At 52.3% G+C, this 20,994-nt stretch overlaps 1 protein-coding gene across 1 annotated transcript; it reads right to left on the reverse strand.

Annotated features, from left to right (window-relative positions):
• Positions 1-1,951: 1,951 nt before the first annotated feature.
• Positions 1,952-20,878, reverse strand: Tyro3 (TYRO3 protein tyrosine kinase). Its single transcript, XM_038330948.1, is given in 21 exon segments — positions 1,952-3,300; positions 6,849-6,985; positions 7,198-7,357; positions 7,523-7,632; positions 8,042-8,163; positions 8,532-8,624; positions 9,275-9,352; positions 9,644-9,748; positions 10,006-10,106; positions 10,191-10,320; positions 10,684-10,801; positions 10,803-10,829; positions 11,268-11,366; positions 11,368-11,414; positions 12,235-12,412; positions 15,019-15,147; positions 15,872-15,957; positions 17,423-17,593; positions 18,517-18,617; positions 18,952-19,135; positions 20,767-20,878. Coding segments are annotated over 21 exon segments (2,664 nt in total). The 5' UTR covers positions 20,861-20,878; the 3' UTR covers positions 1,952-2,906.
• Positions 20,879-20,994: the final 116 nt, after the last annotated feature.

Consider the following 20,994-nt stretch of genomic DNA (forward strand, 5'->3'; position numbering starts at 1 on the left):
TTTCCTCCTAAGACAGGGTTTTTCAGCTGGAGAGTGGTAGTGCACACCTTTAATCCCAGTACTCGGGGAGCAGAGGCAGGCGGATCTCTGAGTTCGAAGCCAGCCTTCTCTACAGAGTGAGTTCCAGGACAGACTCCAAAGCTACAGAGAAACCCTGCCGGGTGGGGGGGGGGCGACAACACACAGGCAGGGGACAGGGTTTTTCTGTATAGCCCTGACTGTTCTGGAACTCAAGATCAAATTGACCTCTGCCTTCCAAGTGCTGGAATCAAAGACATGTGCCACCTGTAGCAAGCTTTAAAAATTAGAAAAAAAAAAAAAAAACTCTACCAGTTTAAAGGTGCTCTCGGGGTGCTGGGAAGAGGTTGTCACCCAGCTAACCTCCCAGTTTATTCTACTCGAGTATCTCTGCCTCTCTCCTGTCCTAAAGGATAGAGGCTAAGTTCCCACTTTTAGGAAGACCACAGTGATGAACCTAGCCACAGACCCCAGGCAATTACTGGAAAGGAAGGGTCTTCTGGTCAATTCCCAACGTTATCTCAATCACCACCTCCAGTTAAAACTATTCACAGCATGAGGTATTTGAAAGCTACTTGCCTGAGAATTTAATTCAGGTCTCACAAGCTACGTGGGAACCAGACCTGAGGAGCCAGCAACAGGTTTTTCAGGATACTTGCTCTGGGAAGGGGCCTGACCTCATTCCATTGCCCTCAGCCAGCAGGGCTGTGGCTCTGCCTCTCCCAATTTCCCTCCGCCCTAGCAGAGGCAGGCTCCGATTGCACAAGGCCAGGACTCTCGCTGAAACTAGGTTGCAGGTGGCAATACCAAGAAGCAATTCTGTTTCTGGTATCTCTACTCCACAAGAGGCTCGTTTTTTTCCTCAACCCAGGTTTTTGGAGTGAAGAGGGGACGACCTAAGGAAACATTTGACAGGGTAGAGAGAGAACAGCCTGTCTAGTCCATTTTTTTTCTGTGGGGTGGGGGGATGGGAGTGGGGACTCGAGACAGGATTTCTTTGTAGCTTTGGAACCTGTCCTGGAACTACTCTTGTAGACCAGGCTGGCTTCGAACTCAGAGAGATCCACCTGCACTACTACCTGGCTTCTATTCCAAAATGTTTGCATTTGCCAGAGCCCAGTGGGAGTTAATATCATCGGGTGGTGGGATTACAGGCCATCTGCATCTTCCTAGTGTCTACAAAGACAACATATTATCTTTAATATAGAGAGTTACTGGGTCTAATCTGCTAATGAGAAGCATATTGTGTTTAACTCAGAAAATTTAGGGATCAGGAAGAAAAAGGTTTTCTTAATTATATCATGTAAAGATAACAGCTGTCTATGCTTCGGCATATCTTTCCAGACTTTTCGCTGCTGAGATGCCTCATTGTTTCCTGGGCTGGAAGGGGAAAAATGTTAAAGTTAAGACAAAGCTGCCAGGAGGTGGCAGCGCCAGGTGGTGGTGGCGCACACCTTTAATCCCAGCACTCAGGAGGCAGAGGCAGAGGCAGGTGGATCTCTGTGAGTTGGAGGCCAGTCTGGTCTACAAGAGCTAGTTCCAAGACAGGCTCCAAAGCTTCAGAGAAACCCAGTCTCAAAAAAACCAAAACCAAACAAACAACAAAAGACAAAGCCTTGGGTTGGGCACAATAGCACAGGAATTTAATCCTGGCACTTGGGACAAGGCAAGTCTATCTCTGAGTTCCAGGCCAGCTAGGGATACCTAGTGAGACCCTGTCTCAACAAAAACCCAAAACAAAACAACAAAAAAGTATCAGTAATGATTTTAAGAATAAATAAAGCTTTGATTCTTTAGTTTTCAATTTTATTTGTTTTGAAACAGCAACGTAATAGCTTAGAGATGTCCCTAACAGCAAGGGCCTACCCCATGCATTCCAGGAGGATCCTGGAGCCTAGACCCCAGCCCTGGCTCCAGGAATCTCTCTCACCCACATCAGCTACCAGGCTTGTTTTCTCTCTGGAGACTTGAGACAAAGAGGACGTCCACTTAGAGAGGAGGGTGGGCCTAAGGGTCACCATGTGGAAGGGTTGGGCTTAGACAGAACTGCCTCTGTTAGTTTAGGGGGTATTTGGGGACTTGGTAGCATGCTCAGACAGACCGTGGGAAGCTTGGAGGGGTCTTGAACTGCTTCACTCACTTCTGGGCAAGCCCCTCAGTGCCCCTCAGCACCCTTCCACCAGACAGACCCAGACAGACTCAGAAAGTCCTGCCTTTAGAAGACAGACCTCTGTAGCCTTTTGTCCTCCTGCATGCCTCAGAGGTGCCCAGTCAGTTCCTGGCCTTGGCAGGGTGGGGAATCAGGAAGGTGATGAGGATTCAGACCTGAGAATATCCCACCATCTCCTGCCACAGGGCTTTGGGACCCAAATGTGCCAATCCCTTCCTGCCACCTAAAAGTGAATACAAGGATATCTCTTTGTGATTTGGAGGGGCAAACCTGGCATTTAAGCCTAAGTGTGGTGGGCACTGATGTGCCTCCAGACTGCAGGCAGCTCCAAGCGAGCACTAGAAGTAGTAGCAGCTCAGGCAGGAGGGTAGGGGCCCACAGGGCTGTTGCTACCCTCCCCTATTGCCATCCACACCCATGGTACCCATGGAAACATAGCCGCCACCCCCACCCCCTGCCAGCTGCCTACATTCAGGCAACCAGCTCTAGCTCACCTCCTCTAAGCCAAGGCCTGAACTGATGCCAGGCTGGCCAGAGTGGTTGCAGGAAGAACTGGGATTGGGCAATTTGGTCAGTCCAGGTGCCAGCACAGCTTGGGAGGGCTACCACAGGAGCCTCCATACCTTGCTGCCTGGGCTGTGATCAGGCTGGGCTTAGTCAGCCAGCACAGTGGCCAGCAGAGCCAGAGGGATGGCCCCAGCTGTCCTCTGCCTGCGGGCTAACAGCTACTGTGGGGCAGCAGCCCTTGCTGCTGCAGTAGCAGCAGCCTCTGGGTCTCGTTGAGGGGGCTTTCTGGCTGCTGCTCAGACTGCCCAGGTGACTCAGCCAGCCCTCCAGGGCTGAAGATGTACCGACAGTCACTGGGGATGCCACCTACTGCCCCCATGCCACTGCCATCCCCTGCCTCGCTCCTAGACTGTTCTCCACAGGGCAGCTCAGGGCTGCTTCTCTCAGTCGGCTGCTCAGCTCTCTCAATGTTAATGTACAAGGGGTCCTGGCTGGTGGACAACACAGACAGGTGGCCCAGAATGTTCTCCAGTTCCATCCGCAGGCATGTGAAGCTTGGGCGCTGCTTTGGGTCGGCGCTCCAGCACTGGTACATGAGATCATACCTGAGGTAGAGAGAAGAGTAAGGAGAGGCATGACCACGAAGCAGAGTCCCTCTTAGTCACGTGACACTGAGCGGGGGGGGGGGGGGGGACACGGACACACACACACACACACACACAATTCTTTAACACTGGTGTAGGTTTACTATGCATTAAGATCACATGATTTAGTGTGTGTGTACATAAATGTGCACATACTCATGAACTCACATGCATGCGTCACAGTCCACATGTCAAATGACAAGTTTTCTCCTTCCACCACATGGGTCCCTAGGATTAAACTCAGGCTGTGCAGCCTTGGCAGCAAGCACCTTAACCTGCCGAGCCATCTTGCCAGCTGAACATTTAACAGTTCCTATTTTGAAAATACGGAAATTGATGCATGGAGAGATTAGGAACCTTGATTATAATAGACTGGAGAGATGGCTCAGTCGCTAAGAGTGAGTACTGCTTTTGCTGAGGACCCAAGCTCAGTTCTCAGCACCCATGTCAGGCAGCTTACAAGCACTTGTGACTCCAGCTCTAGGGGCTCTGACATCTCTGGCCTCTACGGGTACCAGTACTCACATCCACATCCCCAATTAAAAATAATAAAACTAAATCTTTAAAAAATCCTTAAGCCAGGCAATGATGGTGCACACCTTTAATCCCAGCACCCAGGGGGCAGAGGCAGGTGGGTCTCTGTGAGTTCGAGGCTAGCCTGGTCTACAAATTGAATTCCACCCAGAACTGTTATACACTTAACCATGTCTCAAAAAAAAAAAAAACCAGAAACTAAAAAATCCTTAATAAAGTCACACAGGTAGCAAGTAGGAATGGTAACGCACACCTGTTAACCCCAGCACTCAGAAGGTAGAGGCAGGAAGATCACTACCAGTTTGGGCTTAAGATACATTTTGAATACAATGGTCCAGCCCAAAGCTGCAGAGCAAAGCCCTGTTTCAAAAAATAAAACACAGGGTTAGGAGAGTAGCTCAGTGGGTAGGAGACTCGGTAAGCACAAAGGCCTGGGTTTGGCCTCCAGGACCTCCTAACTGCTACACTCCTGTGATTCCAGCACTGGGGAGGTGGAGGCAAGAGGATCGGAAGTTCAAATTACCCTTGAGCTACATGGCAGGTTTGAGTCTGGTTTAGGATGAGTGAGATCCTGTCTCAAACAAATTCCCCAAAGTCACTGAGCTATGGCTTGAAGCCACAGAGGCTAATGGCCCAGCTTCTGCGCTGTCTCAGGAGGGAGACTAAAATACAAGCACTTCTGTCTTACACAGAACCCCAGAGTCAGGATCGTCTCCCTTGTTTGTGTTCTGTGGTGCTGGACAATCCCAGGTCTCATGTGTACTAAGCAAGTACTCTGTGCTGAGCTGTCATACCCCAGACCCTGGACCCAGGGCTCTTTTCAGGTGGTAGACTGGTACACTCCCCTTTTGTCCCAACTTCAAACGAGGCAGAACCCATGCACGTATACTCGCATTTTCAGAAAAGCTTCCAGCCCTCTCCTTGTGCCAGGAATACCCCACCCAACACTTACTTCACGAGCCTTACAGATTCTCTTATAGTTTCCACTGCTTCTAAGGAGACACACACACACACACACACACACACACACACACACACACACACACACAGACTCCTTCCCTCATGGAAAGGTCTGAGACAAAATGCAATCAGCAGTGCCTGACTCTTGTCCATGGCAAAAGCCCCAAGTAACTGTCTCACAAAAAAAGCCCTCCTAGACAAGGCCCCAATGGCAGAAGAATCATGCCAGACCCAGGCAGGCTGTGGGAATAGTCCAGAACTGTGGGTATATGGCCAGACTGGGACATATTCTCAAGGCTGTGCTGGAAGCCAACTGGCACCTTTCCTCCAAGGCTGCCTGGTGGGAGGCCAGTGTCCGCCCACCCTTCATTGACAACGGCAGCTCCAGTCTGGGAGAAGGCTGAGCCAGGGTCTGTTCTCTCCTGCTTCCCAGAGCTCAGCTGCAGCTCTAGAAGAGGACTGAGGCTGGGGACAGCCACAAGGAGACCTGAGCTTTCAATCTCAAAGGCCTGAGCTCTGCTTAATGAATAGGTGGGCAGGGCTGGTTCCTGCACTCAGAATTCTATCTAAAGTTCTAGTGAGGGGTTGGGGTGTAACACAGTGATAGCGCACTTGCTTATCGTATACAGTCCCTGAGCTCAATTCCCAAACACCAAGATAAGTAAATAAATGTTTTGGTTTTTTTCCCAGATATGGTTTCTCTGTGTTCCCTAGCTGTCTGTCTTAGACCAGGCTGGCCTTGAATTTACAGAGATCTATCTGCCTCTGCCTCCTGAGCACTGGGATTAAGGGTGTGTGCCACCAGGTCTGGTAATAAATGACTTAAAATTTTCTTTTGATGCCAGGCTCCAGGTACTACGAATCCACTGCCCGAAAGGAGACCACCACCATTCAAGCTCACTCCCCTCCACCCGTTCATGGCTGTGGCACCCCGGAGGTCTAACTTCAAAGCTACACGGTACAAAGGAACATGAATTCATGCTTCTAGACCATGCTGTCTTAACTGGAATCAGAGAGTAATTTTAGAACAGACCAAACACAGTTGATTTCATGGTTGAGAGCATGAGCTCTAAAATCACAAGGATCTAGGTTCAAGTACCAAATTAATCACATAATAATAGCGTGTGACCTTGGCCTTGTTACTTAGTCTCTTTAATCCTATTTCCTCATCCACAAAATAGAGATAATAAGCCTTTTCCTTCTAGGGTTGGAGAAAGACTGCCTGGTAGAATACCTAATGGGCCCAGCTAGGGCCAGCGACAATTATGTCATCCCGTCACAAGGGCTTGTTTACACTATAGTGGGAGTCCCGCCCTGCTCCACAGTCCTTTGGGCCTGCAGCAAAGAAAGGAGTCAGTTTCCTTCTTCCCAGGATCTCAGGTCCTCTCCTTCAAGGGAGGCCAAGACCAGGAAAGAAGCCCAGGCCCCACCTTGATCTGGCTAAGAAAAGATAGTCAGTCAGGGGCTGCTTGTTTTTCCTGGGGCTCTGTACAGCCCTGTGTGAATGGACCCAGGGCTAAAGCCAGGCTTCCCGACTGGGTGGAGTCCTAAGAAGTGACCAGGAAACCTGCACTGCTCAAATCAACTCTGTCCTCTGACTTTCACGGCTCCTGATGCTCTCTAGAAACTGTAAACAACAGAGATAGGAAAAGCCTGGAGCAAGAACTATGGTGTAGGAGCCAGGCAGGGTGGTTCACGTTCTCAGCTGTGATTCCAGCATTCTGGGGACTGAGACAAAGGGAATTCAGAGTCTGAGGCCAACCTCAGCCGCTTAGAAAAACCGTCTCAACATTCCCCCTCCCAGGAAAAAACAGGGGGGGTGATGAGAAAGAGAGAGAAAAGAAAACAAGGAGCTTGGCGGCAAATATGGAATAGGTCACTCTTGACTCTTGACTCTGAGACCCAAAAGAAGGGCTAACAAAGTCCAGTGAAGGTTCTGAGCTCATCCTGGATAGCAGCTATAGCAACGGCCATGAGCCAAAGCCCCTCCCATAACCCCTACCCAGGATACTCACACTTCCTCCATACACTCCGGAGGCTGTTTCAGGCGGTTCCCGCCGATGAGGTAGTTGTAAATCTCAGCATTTTCAATGCCAGCGTATGGCGTCTGCCCACGAGTCATGATCTCCCACATGGTCACCCCGAAGGCCCACTGGTACAGAATCAGGGTTAGGGGAGAATGTTACCAGGTTTCCTGAGCTAAGCAGAGCCAGATCTTGGAATACTGGGGTCTCTTAACTCAGGTAATCAAAGCTCAGAGAGCAGAGCTTTGCTGGCCTGTTTTGGGTCCTGTAGATCCACCCACACACTAATCCATCCTATTCACATTACCGAGCCCTACTGTGCCTCCCTGCTCACGCTCACCACATCGCTCTGTACGGTATACAAGTTGTCAGCCAAGCTCTCCAGGGCCAACCACTTGACAGGCAATTTGGAGGCACAGCCCTGACGATAATAATCCCCACTGTAGATTTTCCGGGAGAGTCCAAAGTCAGCCACACACACTGTCATGTCTTCGGCCAGCCTGAGAGGAGTGTTGAAAGATAGTCAGTCTTCCCCGTGCTCACAGCCTACTAAAGCCAGGCCATCCCCATGCATAGGAGGTTCCATCCAGGGCAGGGGGGTGACATCAGCAAATGCCAGGAAGGTACTAACTATCTCTCACCCACCAGGCCACCACAATTCCTACATGCAATTCCGAGCTGCCAGGTCTCGGTGGATGAAGTTCCGGGAGCTCAGGTACTCCATGCCACAGGCAATGTCCACCATAAACCGGACCAGAGTCTGGAGGGGCAGGTTTCTGGTAGGCAGACAGGGCAAGCTTAGGTTGGACCTACCCAATTCTCGGGGCACAATGACCAAGCTCCCCGGCAGAAGTCAGAAAGTCTAAAAACCATCTTAAAGAATGACTGAAAAGAGACAGGGTACAAGGGCCTCCCAAGGAAGCTTTGGCAAGCCTGAGAAAGAGGTAGAGAATCAAATGTCTTCTTCCCAAAAAGGCCTTTGCCTGACCTAAAGTCCCAGTTAGGCTTCAACAGGGAAAGGAAGCCATTATATATACAATAGGGCTCTAACCCCTCTCCTGATGGCTCCCTGAGTCCTGCCCCCCCCCCCCAGCCCTGAGCCTCTTCTCCCCAGGTTCTGTTCCTTTTCCAGACATCACTCTCCCACCCGTTTCCTTGTGGCCACCCCCACCCGAGGCACTCACAAAAGGGTTCTCCCCGATTCGGGAGGCGAGAAGAAATGCATGCAAGTCTCCGTGCTTCATGAAGGGCAGGATGACCATGGGAATGGGGAGGCGACCTTTAGCCCTGCCTCCGGAGGCTCACCCTAGGAGACAAGGGAGAGTCAAAGAACTGGGTCCATAAGGACAGCGAGGTATCTGCCTCAGCCCCTACCTGCTGGCTCCATTTTAAGCCCTTGTGCTGCTATCTCTTCTACCAGGGCACTTTTGCTCCTGCCTAGGCACCCACGAAGGGCTCTCCTGCTGGTCCTTGCTCCTGGTCCATCCCCTGACCCTCTCCACCCACAGGAGTTCTGAGCTAGGCTCCTCACAGCCAGATTTCTACAGGACCTCACTCACTCACTACCTGCTTGCTCACTGAGTACCCAAACTCCTCTCTTCCAGGCTGCCCTCTCATATTGGTGGAGCATATTTTTAGCCCTATTCTATATCTGCTTCCTCCATTTGGGCTCACCAACAAGCTTGGCCACGTGTGGATGGTCAAACTCCTTCATGCAAGCTGCTTCTCTGAGGAACTCTTCTATGTCGCTTGAGGCGATGATGTCAGCTGGGAGAGAAAGCAAGGGGAGGAACGGGAAACAAGATTCACTCCCACACCCTCCCAAGATACCTAAGACCAGTCCTTCAGAAGCCCTGGGCTTCACAAGGGACAGGGGAAAGGTGCTGTCCAACATTTTCTCTGCCTGCTCATGTTTTCTTATGCGTCTTCGCATTTGTCCGTGTGAGACGGTCCAGCCTAGATTCACACCTGTGATCCTTTGCCGTACTCCTCACCAGCGCTGAATCACCACTGACATTTTTTAGGCTAGGAGGTCTCGCTTCATAGCTCAGGCTAGTTTGGAACTCATTATGTAGCCCAGGCTGGCCTCAAACTTCTAACAATCCCCTGCCTCTGCCTCTCCAGTGCAGACTGCTGGCCATCCCTTTGGTTTTGACAGCCCGTGAGCTCCGCCACCCACAGCTGTAATCAGTCAGTGAATGGAGAGGGCTGTCATCGCTGACGGCACAGAGCAAAGCTAGGGCACGAACCCTTGTGTGGGCTCACGCTTTTGAATTAGTCATGTCGAGTAGTCAGCATCCTTGCTGGTGCCAACTAGCTTCTTGGGAACTCTCAGACCAAAGTGCAGCCTGCTCTAGGACCTGTTACTCCTTTACCCCTCCTCCCCAACTGGCAACAAATCCCATCGTCTAACTCACCTTTCAGCATCTTCACAGCCACTTTCACGAAGGAGCCGTCTTCCTGTTTCAGCTGGGCTTCCCGCACTGACCCAAACTCTCCTAGACACGAAACCAATGGAGAGGGCAGGCACCTCAGGCTCCCTACTCCCTTCTCTCTCAGATGACTCCCCATGGGGTCACAAAACCATCCCCTAAAGCTCTTAAAGAAGGCTCTGTTGGGAATGGCTCCCTGTCTTCCTTGCCTCCAGCCACCATTCCGTGTAACACCCCCAAATCAGGCATTCATAGGTATATATTGTTTATAGGAGCTGACCCAAATTTATACCCTGAAAGTGCCAGGAACAACATGTTCAGAGAGGGTAAACTCATGCCAGTCCCCTGCAGAGCCCCCACACCTTTTGCCCAACATCCGGCCGAGGGTGAACTGCTGCTCTGGGATGAGGACATCCTCCAGCTTGTCCTTCAATTCATCGCTGATGCCCAGGCTGTCCACTGCAGGGAGGAGGTGAGAAAGAGGCAGGGCGGTAGTCAAATCCCCATTCCAGCCTGCTATCGCCACCCAGCTCCCCGTCCTCAGCACCGAGCCGGATCTCCACACTGTAAGTGATAAGCTCTACCAGGCACTTCGGGTGTCTGTTTCATTTCTCTGGGACTTGTCAAGGTTCAGCTACGTTAGCTGGATTAATGAGGGAAAAGGCAGGGCCATGAGACAGCCTGTCTTCTCCCTTCCACGATCCTCCATCACTCACGTGTGGCCTCAATGCGTTCAGGCCTTTCTCGATTGAAAGACCGAGCTGCCCGGAAGTGCACAGCAGGTTCCCCTCCGGCCATGACACTGTCAAAGGCTTGCCTAAAGAGGAATCCAGGACTTCAGGTAAATCCCCAGGCCTGTGTTACCGCGGACACTTCACTCTCCAGAGTCCCATTTCCTTACCCGAACCGTGTTTCCTTTCGCCTCTTTCGAAGCAGGATGAGGGCCAAGGCAGCAGCAGTGATCAGGGCGGTAAGCACCCCGAGGACCACAGGCACCCAGGATGTGCGGCTGTGGGGAGGGCCCTGCCTTCCTGTGGGAGGGAAAGGCAATGACATGAGCCAGGCCGACACCAAAATGTCCTTTTAGAACTTTCCCAGGATGGCCGCCTCACCTAGCCTTAACAAAAGTCTTCTTGACTTCCCAAGTCGAGAAGAGAGACAAGTGAAAGAGACCCTAGAGAAAGACCCGAGAGTTTCTACCTGAGCTCTGACAGGCCCTGGCTGCTGTGACCTGCAGGGTGACCAAAGCAAAGGCAGGAAAAACAAGCTAGAAACACCAAGCCCGGGCTCAACTGCTGGACTCGTTAACTTGGGAGGTTGCACTGGAAAGAGGTGTCACCTGCCTCCTCTCATCAGTCTGTTATCCTTGAAAGCCTTAACTCCCCAAGACTTACCTGCATGGTCATGAGAAGACACCACCAGTGGCTGACTCCAGGGCCCATAGCCAACTGCATTGGAGGCACACACACGCAAAATCAGGTCCTTCTGGGGATCCCAGCCGGTCAGATTGGACCCTGGTCCCTTCCACCATCAGCTCATCCTGCAGCCAGGGAAAGCCCCACCCCCACACTGAGCCTGGGAAGCCTCCAGCTGGGATAGGAGGGCAGAAAGAAGTTCAGCTAGGAATCTGGGAACCTTTGGGGTACAGTGAGTGATGAGGGCTGTAGCACACAATCTCCTGAGCCACATTCCTGCCCCAGTGCAGGGAAGAGGTCTCATCCCTAGAGGAGAGGAAGTAGAGCTGGGGCTGGAGACAAGCTTATCTGTGCTCCAGACCACCACCCCCTTTTGTAGTGGCGGAATAGGCTTCCTGCTTTGCATACAAAGTGGCCACAGAGCTATCCCAGCCCCAGATACAAACCAATGAGACAGGGAGCTGGCCTTGCCAGGGGTGGAGGGTGTTTCCCTGGGGCTGTAGGCAGGCCCAGACCCTCCAGCACCTGCAAAGCAAGCAAGCAGAGAGGACTGTCTCCCTTACCTGAGTTCCGTTTTCTTGGACCCAGGACAGTTTATAAGGTCCCAGGGGGCCTTCTCCAGGGTCCTCAGGGATCACTTCTTCCCATTCCAGGATAAGGCCCAGAGTCAGTACGAATGGCATGGAGATTCTGGGGAGCTCTGGCTGGTGCTATACCCAAAGAAAGTAAGTTGTAGCATTCCTACTTTTCCCACACACACCAAGAGCTCAAGAGCTCAGAAAGCAGAGGGTGAGGAAAGGGCCTCCCAGCTGCAACTGCTACCATGCCCTGTGCTGGGGAGAGGGCAGCCTGGCGGGACAGACGCGGCCCAGCCCCCACATCTCTAAAGTGCTGCTCTCCAGCACCCTGGTACTGCTGGGCCCTTCCCCCCACCACCCGGCCTCTTTTAACAGCTAGAGAACAACAAGCAAATTCCAGGCAGCGTGTTTCTTTGACTGGCTGTGAGGCTCTACTTTGCTGCACTTTCCCACAAAACATCGACACGGCTCCTTCTTATCCTGCAAACCTCACTCACGGCCTCTGTTGCCCAGGGGGCCTTATAAATGAACAGAATCACAAACGCACTTAAAGCACGAGTTTTCTTTTTCTTTTTTTTTTAAACTTAATTCTTTGGTTCTCCAGTGTGGACTCTATAGGTGACCTTGTGTCACAATGTCAGAAGGCCGGCCATCCCATAGGGATTTTTTTTTCTTTTTAAAGAGGTACAAGGGATTGAAACTGGGCCCTCCTGAATGCTAGGCCAAAGGATCCATCACAGAGCTGAATTCTAGCCCTCTGTAGAGGATTCTGCTTGACCCCCTGGGGTACTCTTACCATAATGTCCCATGGTTTCCAGTTTGCTTATCTATCTGCTCCTCCCATAAGAACTAGATACAAATGGTATGTAGTAGCATGCAGTAGGTGCTCAATAAGTGCTGATTGATTGACACCTTCCCTCTCCAGTCTTACCCCTCTTGCTGAGTTTCTTACCTAGGCCCTTTGTCTGAAAGGGCACCCAGTCAGCATAGGGGGAAGGCCCCAAGGCATTGGCACAGCGCACCCTAAGGCTGTAGTTGGTGGCAGGGGCCAAGTCCCGAAGCAGGCAGGTAAAGGGTGGCACTGGGACCACAACAGCCAGGACCTCCCAGTCTCCTGGGGCCTGTGCCACCTTCAGGAAAAAACAGAAACAAAACAAAAACAAACAAACAAAAGAGAAAAGCACAAATTGATGATATCAGCTAAGGTCTCTGAGATGGAAGACTGTTAGATAGGGCTTGAACAAATGTTTCCTCTAAATCTGTCAGCAAACACCTGCCCCAACTTGTCCCTGCAAGACCAAACCAGGTTCAACCTCTCTTTTACAGATGTTGATCCTCTTGCTAGGAATGACCTGCTGTTCCTTGAGAAGTCCTAGTTATTCTGAGACTGCGTTGCAATCCCGGCGGTCCTAGCAAGGAGGCGTGGGGGAGGCAGGTCTAAGTGTTCCTCTTGCTGTTGTTTTGAGACAGGGTTTCTCTCCTGGTGACTCTGGTTGTTTTGGAACTCACTCTGTAGACCAGGATGGCCTTGAACTCAGAGATCCTCCTGCCTCACCTTCCCCAAGTGCTGGGATAAAGGCAGGCACTATTCCAGGTTAGTGTCACTTTCTTGATGTCTCGGCAACTCCGAAACCTCTGCTTGCCAATTTGTACTTAGTGCTCGACTGTTTCAGATATCCGCCATCTCTGTTTCTTACTCACCACCAAAGCTCAGAGCTTTTCAAGGAAAGGAAAACGGGGAGCAAGGGCTCTTTGAACCGGCTTCCTACTTTACATTCTGGAGGCCCAGGACAAGAGTCCAAAGGAAGGCCTGAAGGCCTATGTGTGCATTAGGGTGCAGTTCATGAAGAGAAGTCAATAAATACTCAAATGCCTTGAGTTCAATCCCTGGCATTCCTTCACACACACACACTCACACACACAAATTCATATACAACATGGGTAAACTACTAAACATTAAAAGAAAATGACCCAATAAATCTATTTACCTATTAATTTAGAAGTGCTGAGGACCAGGTGCCGGGCCTTATGTATGCTACACTACAACAAGTGCCACTTGGCTGCACTACAGTGCTAGCCTAGTCTTTTTTCATTTGCCATATTCTCTCTTTCCCTTCCTCTAAGAAGGCCTCACGTAGCTGAAGCTAGGCCTGAATTCATTCTATAGTCAAGAATATCCTTGAGTCAGGCGGTGGTTGGCACATGCCTGTGATCCCAGCACTCAGGAGGCAGAGGCAGGCAGATTTCTGTGAGTTCGAGGCCAGCCTGGTCTACAAAACAAGTTTCAGGACGCCAGGGCTACACAGATAAACCGTCTCGAAAAACAAAACAAAACAAAACAAAACAAAAGATAATAAATAAATAAATAAATAAATAAGACTATCCTTGAGCCTTCGAGTGCTGGATAGAAGTATCTGCACCATGCCTGATTTATTTTAGGTGGTGCTGGGGATAGAACCCAGGGCTTCCTACATGCTAGGCAAGCACTCTATCAACTGAGCTACATCTCCAGGTATTCCCCAACTCCCCATCACCTTTTTGGGGGGCAAGGGCAAGGTCTTACACGGCCCAGGCTGGCTTGAACTGCTGACCTCTACCTCCAAAGTGCTAGGATTATAGGTGTGTGACACCATGCCTGGCTCTATGCTGCTATCTTGACGAACAAACCTATAAAACCACCTGGAAGGTTGGGTTTCCATTTGTAATTCTCCAAATCCTTGAGTGTGGTAGCCCAGGAAGAGCTGGGCCCCAGGAATGAGTCTACACCATGAGGGTCTTCAAGGCATGGCAGTGGACAATGCTGACTGCTCCCACCCACCGAGCCTTGTGGCTGCGATTAGACAGAGACGTACCCACGTCACAGAAAGGTCTACCTTTGGGAGGATGGGCCAGGAGTCAGGGCAACCAGGGCAAGACATTCTCAATGTATAAGAGCGTTACGTGGCAGTAAGAATGTCCAGATAAGCTTGTCCCCTTTGCCCTGCAGACTCTGCCCAGGGACAAAGGGCTATGGCCAGGGTGAAGCCATAGGGAGGGCCATCCTGCCTTGGGGACTTAATTAGAAGTTTCAAAGGTTCTTACTAAAGGACTGGGAATACATAAGAGTGTTTGCTTAGCATGTGCAAGGCCCTAGATTTGTCCCCAGTTCAGGATGGATAGACAGACACACAGACAGACAGATAAGGTTCTCATTAAATACCCTTTAAATAGAGTGCTATCAACCCTCCCTACCTTTTCTATTCACCAGGGTTCAGGACCCCTCCTGGCCCTCTTGTTCTCTTTAGGGGCAGTGGCAGGATATGATAGGGAAGACTATCAGATACGTTACAAGAAAAACTCTTTTGAGCTTGACGGTATAGGGTTTGCCAAGTATGTGAGAGGCTGGATTTGATCCCCAGCCCTGAAAGGGAGGAATAAATTGAAAGAAAGAATAATCTTCCAGCCAGCTGGTTGGTGGCCCATGCCTTTAATTCACAGAAGCAGAGCTCTGTGAGTTTGGGGCCAGCCTGGTCTACAGAGCTAATTTCAAGACAGCTGCTCCCGTCTGCTCTGGACCTGCTTTCTAATATAAAGAAGGCATAGGCTTTGAGCCCCTCTGTTGCTAAAGTCAGGGACAGAAGAGAAAGCCTGGCCTCTTTCTACTGAGAAGCAGCATGTACTCAGACCCAGAGTCCCAGGCAGGCCTAGTTAAGTGTGACAGCTGTCACACACTGCAGCCAGAATGAGCACAGCCTACCTGCACGGTACAGGAATGGAGCAGAGCTAACCCATCAGCACCGGGCACCCAGGCCACGCTAGCGTTGCGGCTGGAGATCGTCGTCACTGTGATGTTGAAGGGAGCTGCAGGCGGTGCTGTGGATAGGGACTGAGTGTCAGTGTCCAGTAAGATATGAGAGGAGGAAGGAAGGCTTACGAGTCAAGCCTTGAATTCATCCTAGGGCATGGAGCACCCCCTAAAAATGACTACTCAGCATGGTCAAGGCATAGGGGAGCATAAACCAGCTACCGGTAGAGCACTGTCATTCACACCTGGGAGAGTGCCTAGGCTGAGGGCAGAAGCTGCCTTACCGGATAACGGGCCCCTGACCAAAAGAATAGGGTGGGGGAGGGGTTGTTCTGGGGCTACAAAAGGGGAAACAGGCAACTGCCCGGCTTCTACAGAGAAACACCTTTGTGCACTAGCTAGCTTCTCTCCTCCCTCTCCCCGCCCCCTCTGCACCAACACTTTGGGTACCCTGCTAGGCTGTTGCTGCCCACCCCTTCCCTCTATACCAGAGACAGAAAACAAGGTTGAATAAAAGCCTTGACCATCTCCTGCTGGCTCCAACCTTCCTCCCGCCCAGGGACTCTGCTTCGTGATGGGAAATCTGCTGTGACGTCAGGATTCTATTCTTGTCTCTGCTGTGGCAGGGTCTCAGGTGCTCCCACTAGGAATGGGAGCTCGGCCAATCACCCCCTCACCTGGAGATTCCTGCCGAGCTGATGCAAGCTGGCCAGCCAGCCAATTCTACTGCTAGACAGCTGGCTGAGCCGGCGCCCCTGTCCTCCCCCTGCTCCCCCCACCCCCATCCCAGCCTGAGCCCCCCTACTTGAAGGCGAATAATGGCTGGCCGGGAATGTGGCCAAGCCTTTTATGTTGTGAGTTCACAAGAAAACTCTGTGCGCTGGGTCACTCCTGGGGCCAGAAAACCTTAGTTAGTCCACAGCAGCAATCCCCACTGGGTGAGTTTAGGGAAAAAGGGACTCCAATGTAGGCTCTCCCCCAGAACACCTTAGACGTCCCTCCAGCCCAAGGAAGGGGTTGGACAGTGGAGTATGACAGAATGGGCTTGGATAGTGTTCTGTTTCCCCAATCGGCGAATGGATGTTAGGAATCAGGTAATTGATTTGAAGTGCACAGCACACGTGAGAGCTCAGAGAAATGTTAGAACGTGCCTCCCACCTCAATCCTATCTCCCACGACAGCACAGGGCACCCTCCCTTCTCTGGCATCTCCTTGATTGTGCTATACCAGAGCCCTTTTGTTTGTCTCTGCCGCCACTGTCACATTTGGAGATTCTTAGCTTTGTGAGACTTTGCTCCTCATGCATGTATCATGCTAACCAACCATCCTCAATTCTTTGGAGGCTGAAAAGTAGCTTCGATCTTTTTGTTCCCTTCAATTCCCTGTGGTGCCCAGCACAGTGTGGTCTATGCAGTAGGAGTTCAGGAGTTCCACTGAGTTGTTATTATTACAGGGCTGGCTGCTTGAGGGTCCTTACCCCGCACATCTGGAGAGAAGCTGAAAGCTGCGAGCCCAGCCTCCTCTCTGAACAGGTCCTGCCCTAGCACCAGCACGTCCTATATCCCTCCATCACAATTCAGATCCCTGGGGACTTCCCTTTCATGCTATTTTGCACAGTTCAAGCCTCAACTGGAAAAAGTATACTTAGTTTCACAGACTGGCAAGTCTCACAAAATGTGATGTATATGCCCAGGATCTTGAGAGTCTGGGAGATTGTGCAGGTGTGACTGCTTGGGGTATAACTGTAGAGGGATAGGAACAGATTGGGAATTTTGTAGAAAGGACCATCAGGTGAGGAGGCCCTGTATTTTGATGCTGGCCTCTCTCTCCCCTTTACCCTCCCCCATTTCCCTTTCTATAGCCTGAGTCCTCTCCCAGTTTGCCAGACACTCCTCCTTAGCTCTGCGTGGGCTGGTTTCTGGCTCCTTCCCTGGGGAGGGGGGGAGGATGGGTGCCCCTGATCTCATACAATTCCTCTCTCAGGGCCAGCTGTGCAAGGACCAGACTGCCGTGGGTGAGGCAAGCAGGTCCCAGCACCCTCGGTAAGCACACACAGCAGGATCGCACCTAATCAGCCCACCTTGCCAGCGCAGCACACCTGACTAATGAGCTCAGCAATGGCATGGCTCACGCACCCAGACACTGGGATTTGCTCTGGCCGCTCAAACAACAAACTCAGCTTTATGCAGATCCCAACTCTATAGGGCTCCCTCCTCCAGGCATGGACCCAGCTCTCTCTCTCTCTCTCTCTCTCTCTCTCTCTCTCTCTCTCTCTCTCTCTCTCTCTCTCTCTCTCTCTCTCTCTCTCTCTCTCTCTCTCTCTCCTTGCTCAAAGCCCCCTCCTGAGGTTGCTCACCTGTCACATTTAAAACAGAGGGAGAGGGGGCGGGTCCCCCAACCTTAGTGAGTCCTCTCCACCAGAAAATGGTTACAGGTTCCGGAGGACCCACGGCCTCACAAGACAGTTGGAAAGGGGCATTGGGTGGCACTGCCAGATCTTTTGGTTCCACTGTAAAGAATGGCACACCTAGGGAGAAAAAAGGAGGGGGTGTTAGCCCTGCCACCTCTTAGCTTCCTACTACTCAAACCACAAGTTCATTTCCATTTGAACTACTCTGTACGGCCGGCACCACAGGACCCTCGCGAAGGGGTCAGCCGCAAACGGGGCCTGAGGTGTGGGGAGGGGGAAGTGTGGCCTTTGTTTTCACCATCTTCCTTTTTTGCTGCCACAGCCCCCACAGTCCCTTCCCAGACCTGCTCTGACAGCCCTTCTCAGAACACTGGAGAGGCTGGGGTGGGGAGGTGGGGGGGAGGAGCACCCTGGGAGGGGGAGTGGGTGGGAGCTTTAGCCGAGTTCTGCTGGCAGGCCCCGGCTCCTGTTCAGGGCCCTTTGTTACTTTCTTAGTCACTTTGTTTTCCAGGGCTGAACAGCTCTGAGCTCCAGCAGCTGTGGAGCCTCCTTCCCCTCCCCCACCCCTCCCCTTTCCCTAGGTCCTCCTGGCAGGAGGAGGTCCAGCTTCTCATGAATGCTTGACAGTTGTTGCTCAGAAGGCTGGCACAGACTGGACGTCAGAGATTGTGGGTCCTAGTGGCCTCCTTGGTTCTTAGACATCCAGACTCCAGCAGGTGGGGTCCCTGATGTCTGGATGAGCCTAGAGCAGTGGTTTCCAACATGTGGGTCACAACCCCTTTGGCAACCGGCTATCTCCAGAAACATTTACATTACGATTAATATCCATAGCAAAATTACAGTTATGAAGTAGCATATGGTTGAGGGTCACCACAACATGGGGAACTCTATTAAAGGGTGGAACGAAGCGTTAGGTAGGGTGAGAACCACTGGCCTAGAGCCTAAGCCACAGGAGATAGGGTAGCCGAGCTTGTTCTGAGTTCTCTTCTGTAGAGGTACAGTTCTTAGCTCCAAGCCAAATGGCCCACACAGCTCCTCACCTTCCACAGTGAGCCATACTGACTGAGACGTCTTGGTTTCTCCCCCATCCTTCACCTGGCACCAGTACAGGCCGGCATCAGACCGCTCCACTGACTTCAGACTGTGGAGACAGGAGATCAGGCAGGCTTACTTCTCAGAGTCAAGAGAAGCAGAGCCTTTAATCCCAGCACCCTAGAGGCTGAGGCAAGTGGACTGTGAGTTTGAGGCTAGACTTGTCTATATAGAGAGAATGAGCTCCAAACCACCCAGTGCTACGTGAGACCCTGAGCAAACTTAATGGGTTTAGCATGTCCAGTCTCTAGAAGGTTCCATGGTTTGCCGAATTTTAAAACCACAGACCTCTAGACATCAGCACAGCCTCAGTTCCCAGGCCCTTATAAAACGGACACAGGCTGTCTGTCCCCCGGCTGTCATCCCACACCAGAGTCCTGCACCTGAGTAAGCCAATCCAGTACTGGTCGCTTATTGAGATGGACACCTGGCTTGCATTCTGGACCACAGTCCCATCCTTCATCCAGTGTATGTCAGGGTCCTCCATTCCCTCCACGCTACAGTTGATCTTTACTGGCTGCCCCTGAGACACTGTCATCTTCACTGGGGCTCCCATGAGCTTCAGGCCTGAGGGATGGGAAAGAGAATATGTCGGTCTGACGGAGCTAGCCCGTGTCTCTGGGAACATCTCCCATTCTCTTCTAGAAAGCGGTGTCTAAGCTAGAAGGCTCATTCTCGGCCATGGCCAAGGAAGCAGAGACAGGATTCTATTTGAAGGAAGGTGGTCTGAACCCAGGTTGGGAGAAAGGGCACAAGACCTCTAGCTTTCTGTCATTGCCCAGCTCCTTTAGCACTAAGAACCTCTTCCCCATAGCTCCCTGCTACCCAATCACCAGGAGGCAAACTGAGCTAGAGTGACAGTGGAGACTCGTCACCTCCTGGAGCCAGCACTGCCTTGGGAACGACTGCTCTACCCAACCAGTGCAACAGGCTGCCAGCTCTGTGCCCAGGGTGTCAGTCAAGCCCCTGAACTGCTGCCAGTACCCCTGCACCCCACCCTGCCAAACGAAGGGAGGAAGGAGGGAGTGCTCCCCTGAAGCGGGGAACATATGGCTCCAAAACCACGTCAGATCAAACACATGGCAGCCTTCCTGGCAGCCGCCTGCTCTATTAATACCTGAATGTGTGCAGGGGCGGGAGCTAGGAAAATGGGAGGCATGAAGAGGAGAGGTGGGGCCTCTAAGCAGGAGCCTAAGACACCCCTCCTCACCAGCCAGTGTGGCATCAACGAGGCCCACGTATCCTCAGGCAAGGGTCTCCTCTAATGTTTTTAAACAGACGGGCAGTTGAAGTATCTGCATAAATAAAATCCAGACCTGCTTCTTCCAGTGCTTTACTGTGTAACCCTAGGTAAATTCCTGGGCTCATTGAGCATCAGAAACGCACCTCGAAATCTGTATCTACTTTCCATTCTCTTTCTCTTCCCCTCCTTTGGAGACTAATGTAGCAAGGAACTCAGTTTTAAGAAATGCCTCCTGGAAGTCTGCTGCCCTGAACCTCGTCTCTACCCTACTCCTTACGCCCTCCCAGAACAAGGAGAAATAGCCTCACACCCCTTCTACACCCAGTGGTTCCAGATGTGTGCAGTGGGAACTTGCGGACAAAGGTGCTGCCCTCCTGCCTCGGGGAAATGCCTCAGTGGCTGTGTGACAACGTAAAGCTAATCCTCACGAGGACCAGTAACCTTCACCCAGCCCAAGCTCTTCGACATTCGGGTTTCCGGGAGCGCCAAGGGCCACAGGAACTAGATAGAGTACGGCTAGAGGTATTTTAGAAACCGGCACCTACACAGACCTGGGTGCTCAAACCCAGATCCCGTAGTTTCAGACTGGGACCTTCGGGGGTGTGCGGAACGCAGAAGGGTCCTCAAGACTGAGGAAAAGGGAGCAAACAACTAGGAAGATAGAGGCGGGAAAATACAGTCCTTAGCCACCCCCCGGCTTGCCCCACACCCCTCACTCTCTTCCTTTGCACCCAGCCAGCCCCGGGCGCGAGAAAGTTGGGGGCGGGGGCCGCAGCGGGAGGTCTGGCAGCCAACACCCGCTGCGTCCTAGCCTCGGCCTTTCAGCCCCGGCCACCGACCCCAACCTCTGGCCGGCCCAGGCCCGGGTCTCTCCCACTGCCGTCCCTGGGCTGCGCCTCTCAGCCGTGCCGCTCGGCAGCCCCCCGCTCCCCGCCGCCTCCCGGGCCACCCCTACCTGCGGCCGCGGACTCGGGGAGCAGCAGAGAGGCCAGCCCCGCCAGCAGTAGCGGCGGGAGCCCCGGCCGCCCCATGCTCCGCCTCAGCGCCATCGGCGGCGACGCCGCACCATGCCGGGCCCGGCCCGCGAGCGCCGAGAGGAGGGCGGCGGAGGAGGGGCGGGAAGCCCGCGGGAGGGGCGGGGGGCGGCGCTCGGTCGGGGCGTCCCGGACCCGCGGCCGCCTCG

This window comes from Arvicola amphibius, chromosome 5, assembly GCF_903992535.2.
Source record: "Arvicola amphibius chromosome 5, mArvAmp1.2, whole genome shotgun sequence".
NCBI lineage: Eukaryota > Metazoa > Chordata > Mammalia > Rodentia > Cricetidae > Arvicola > Arvicola amphibius.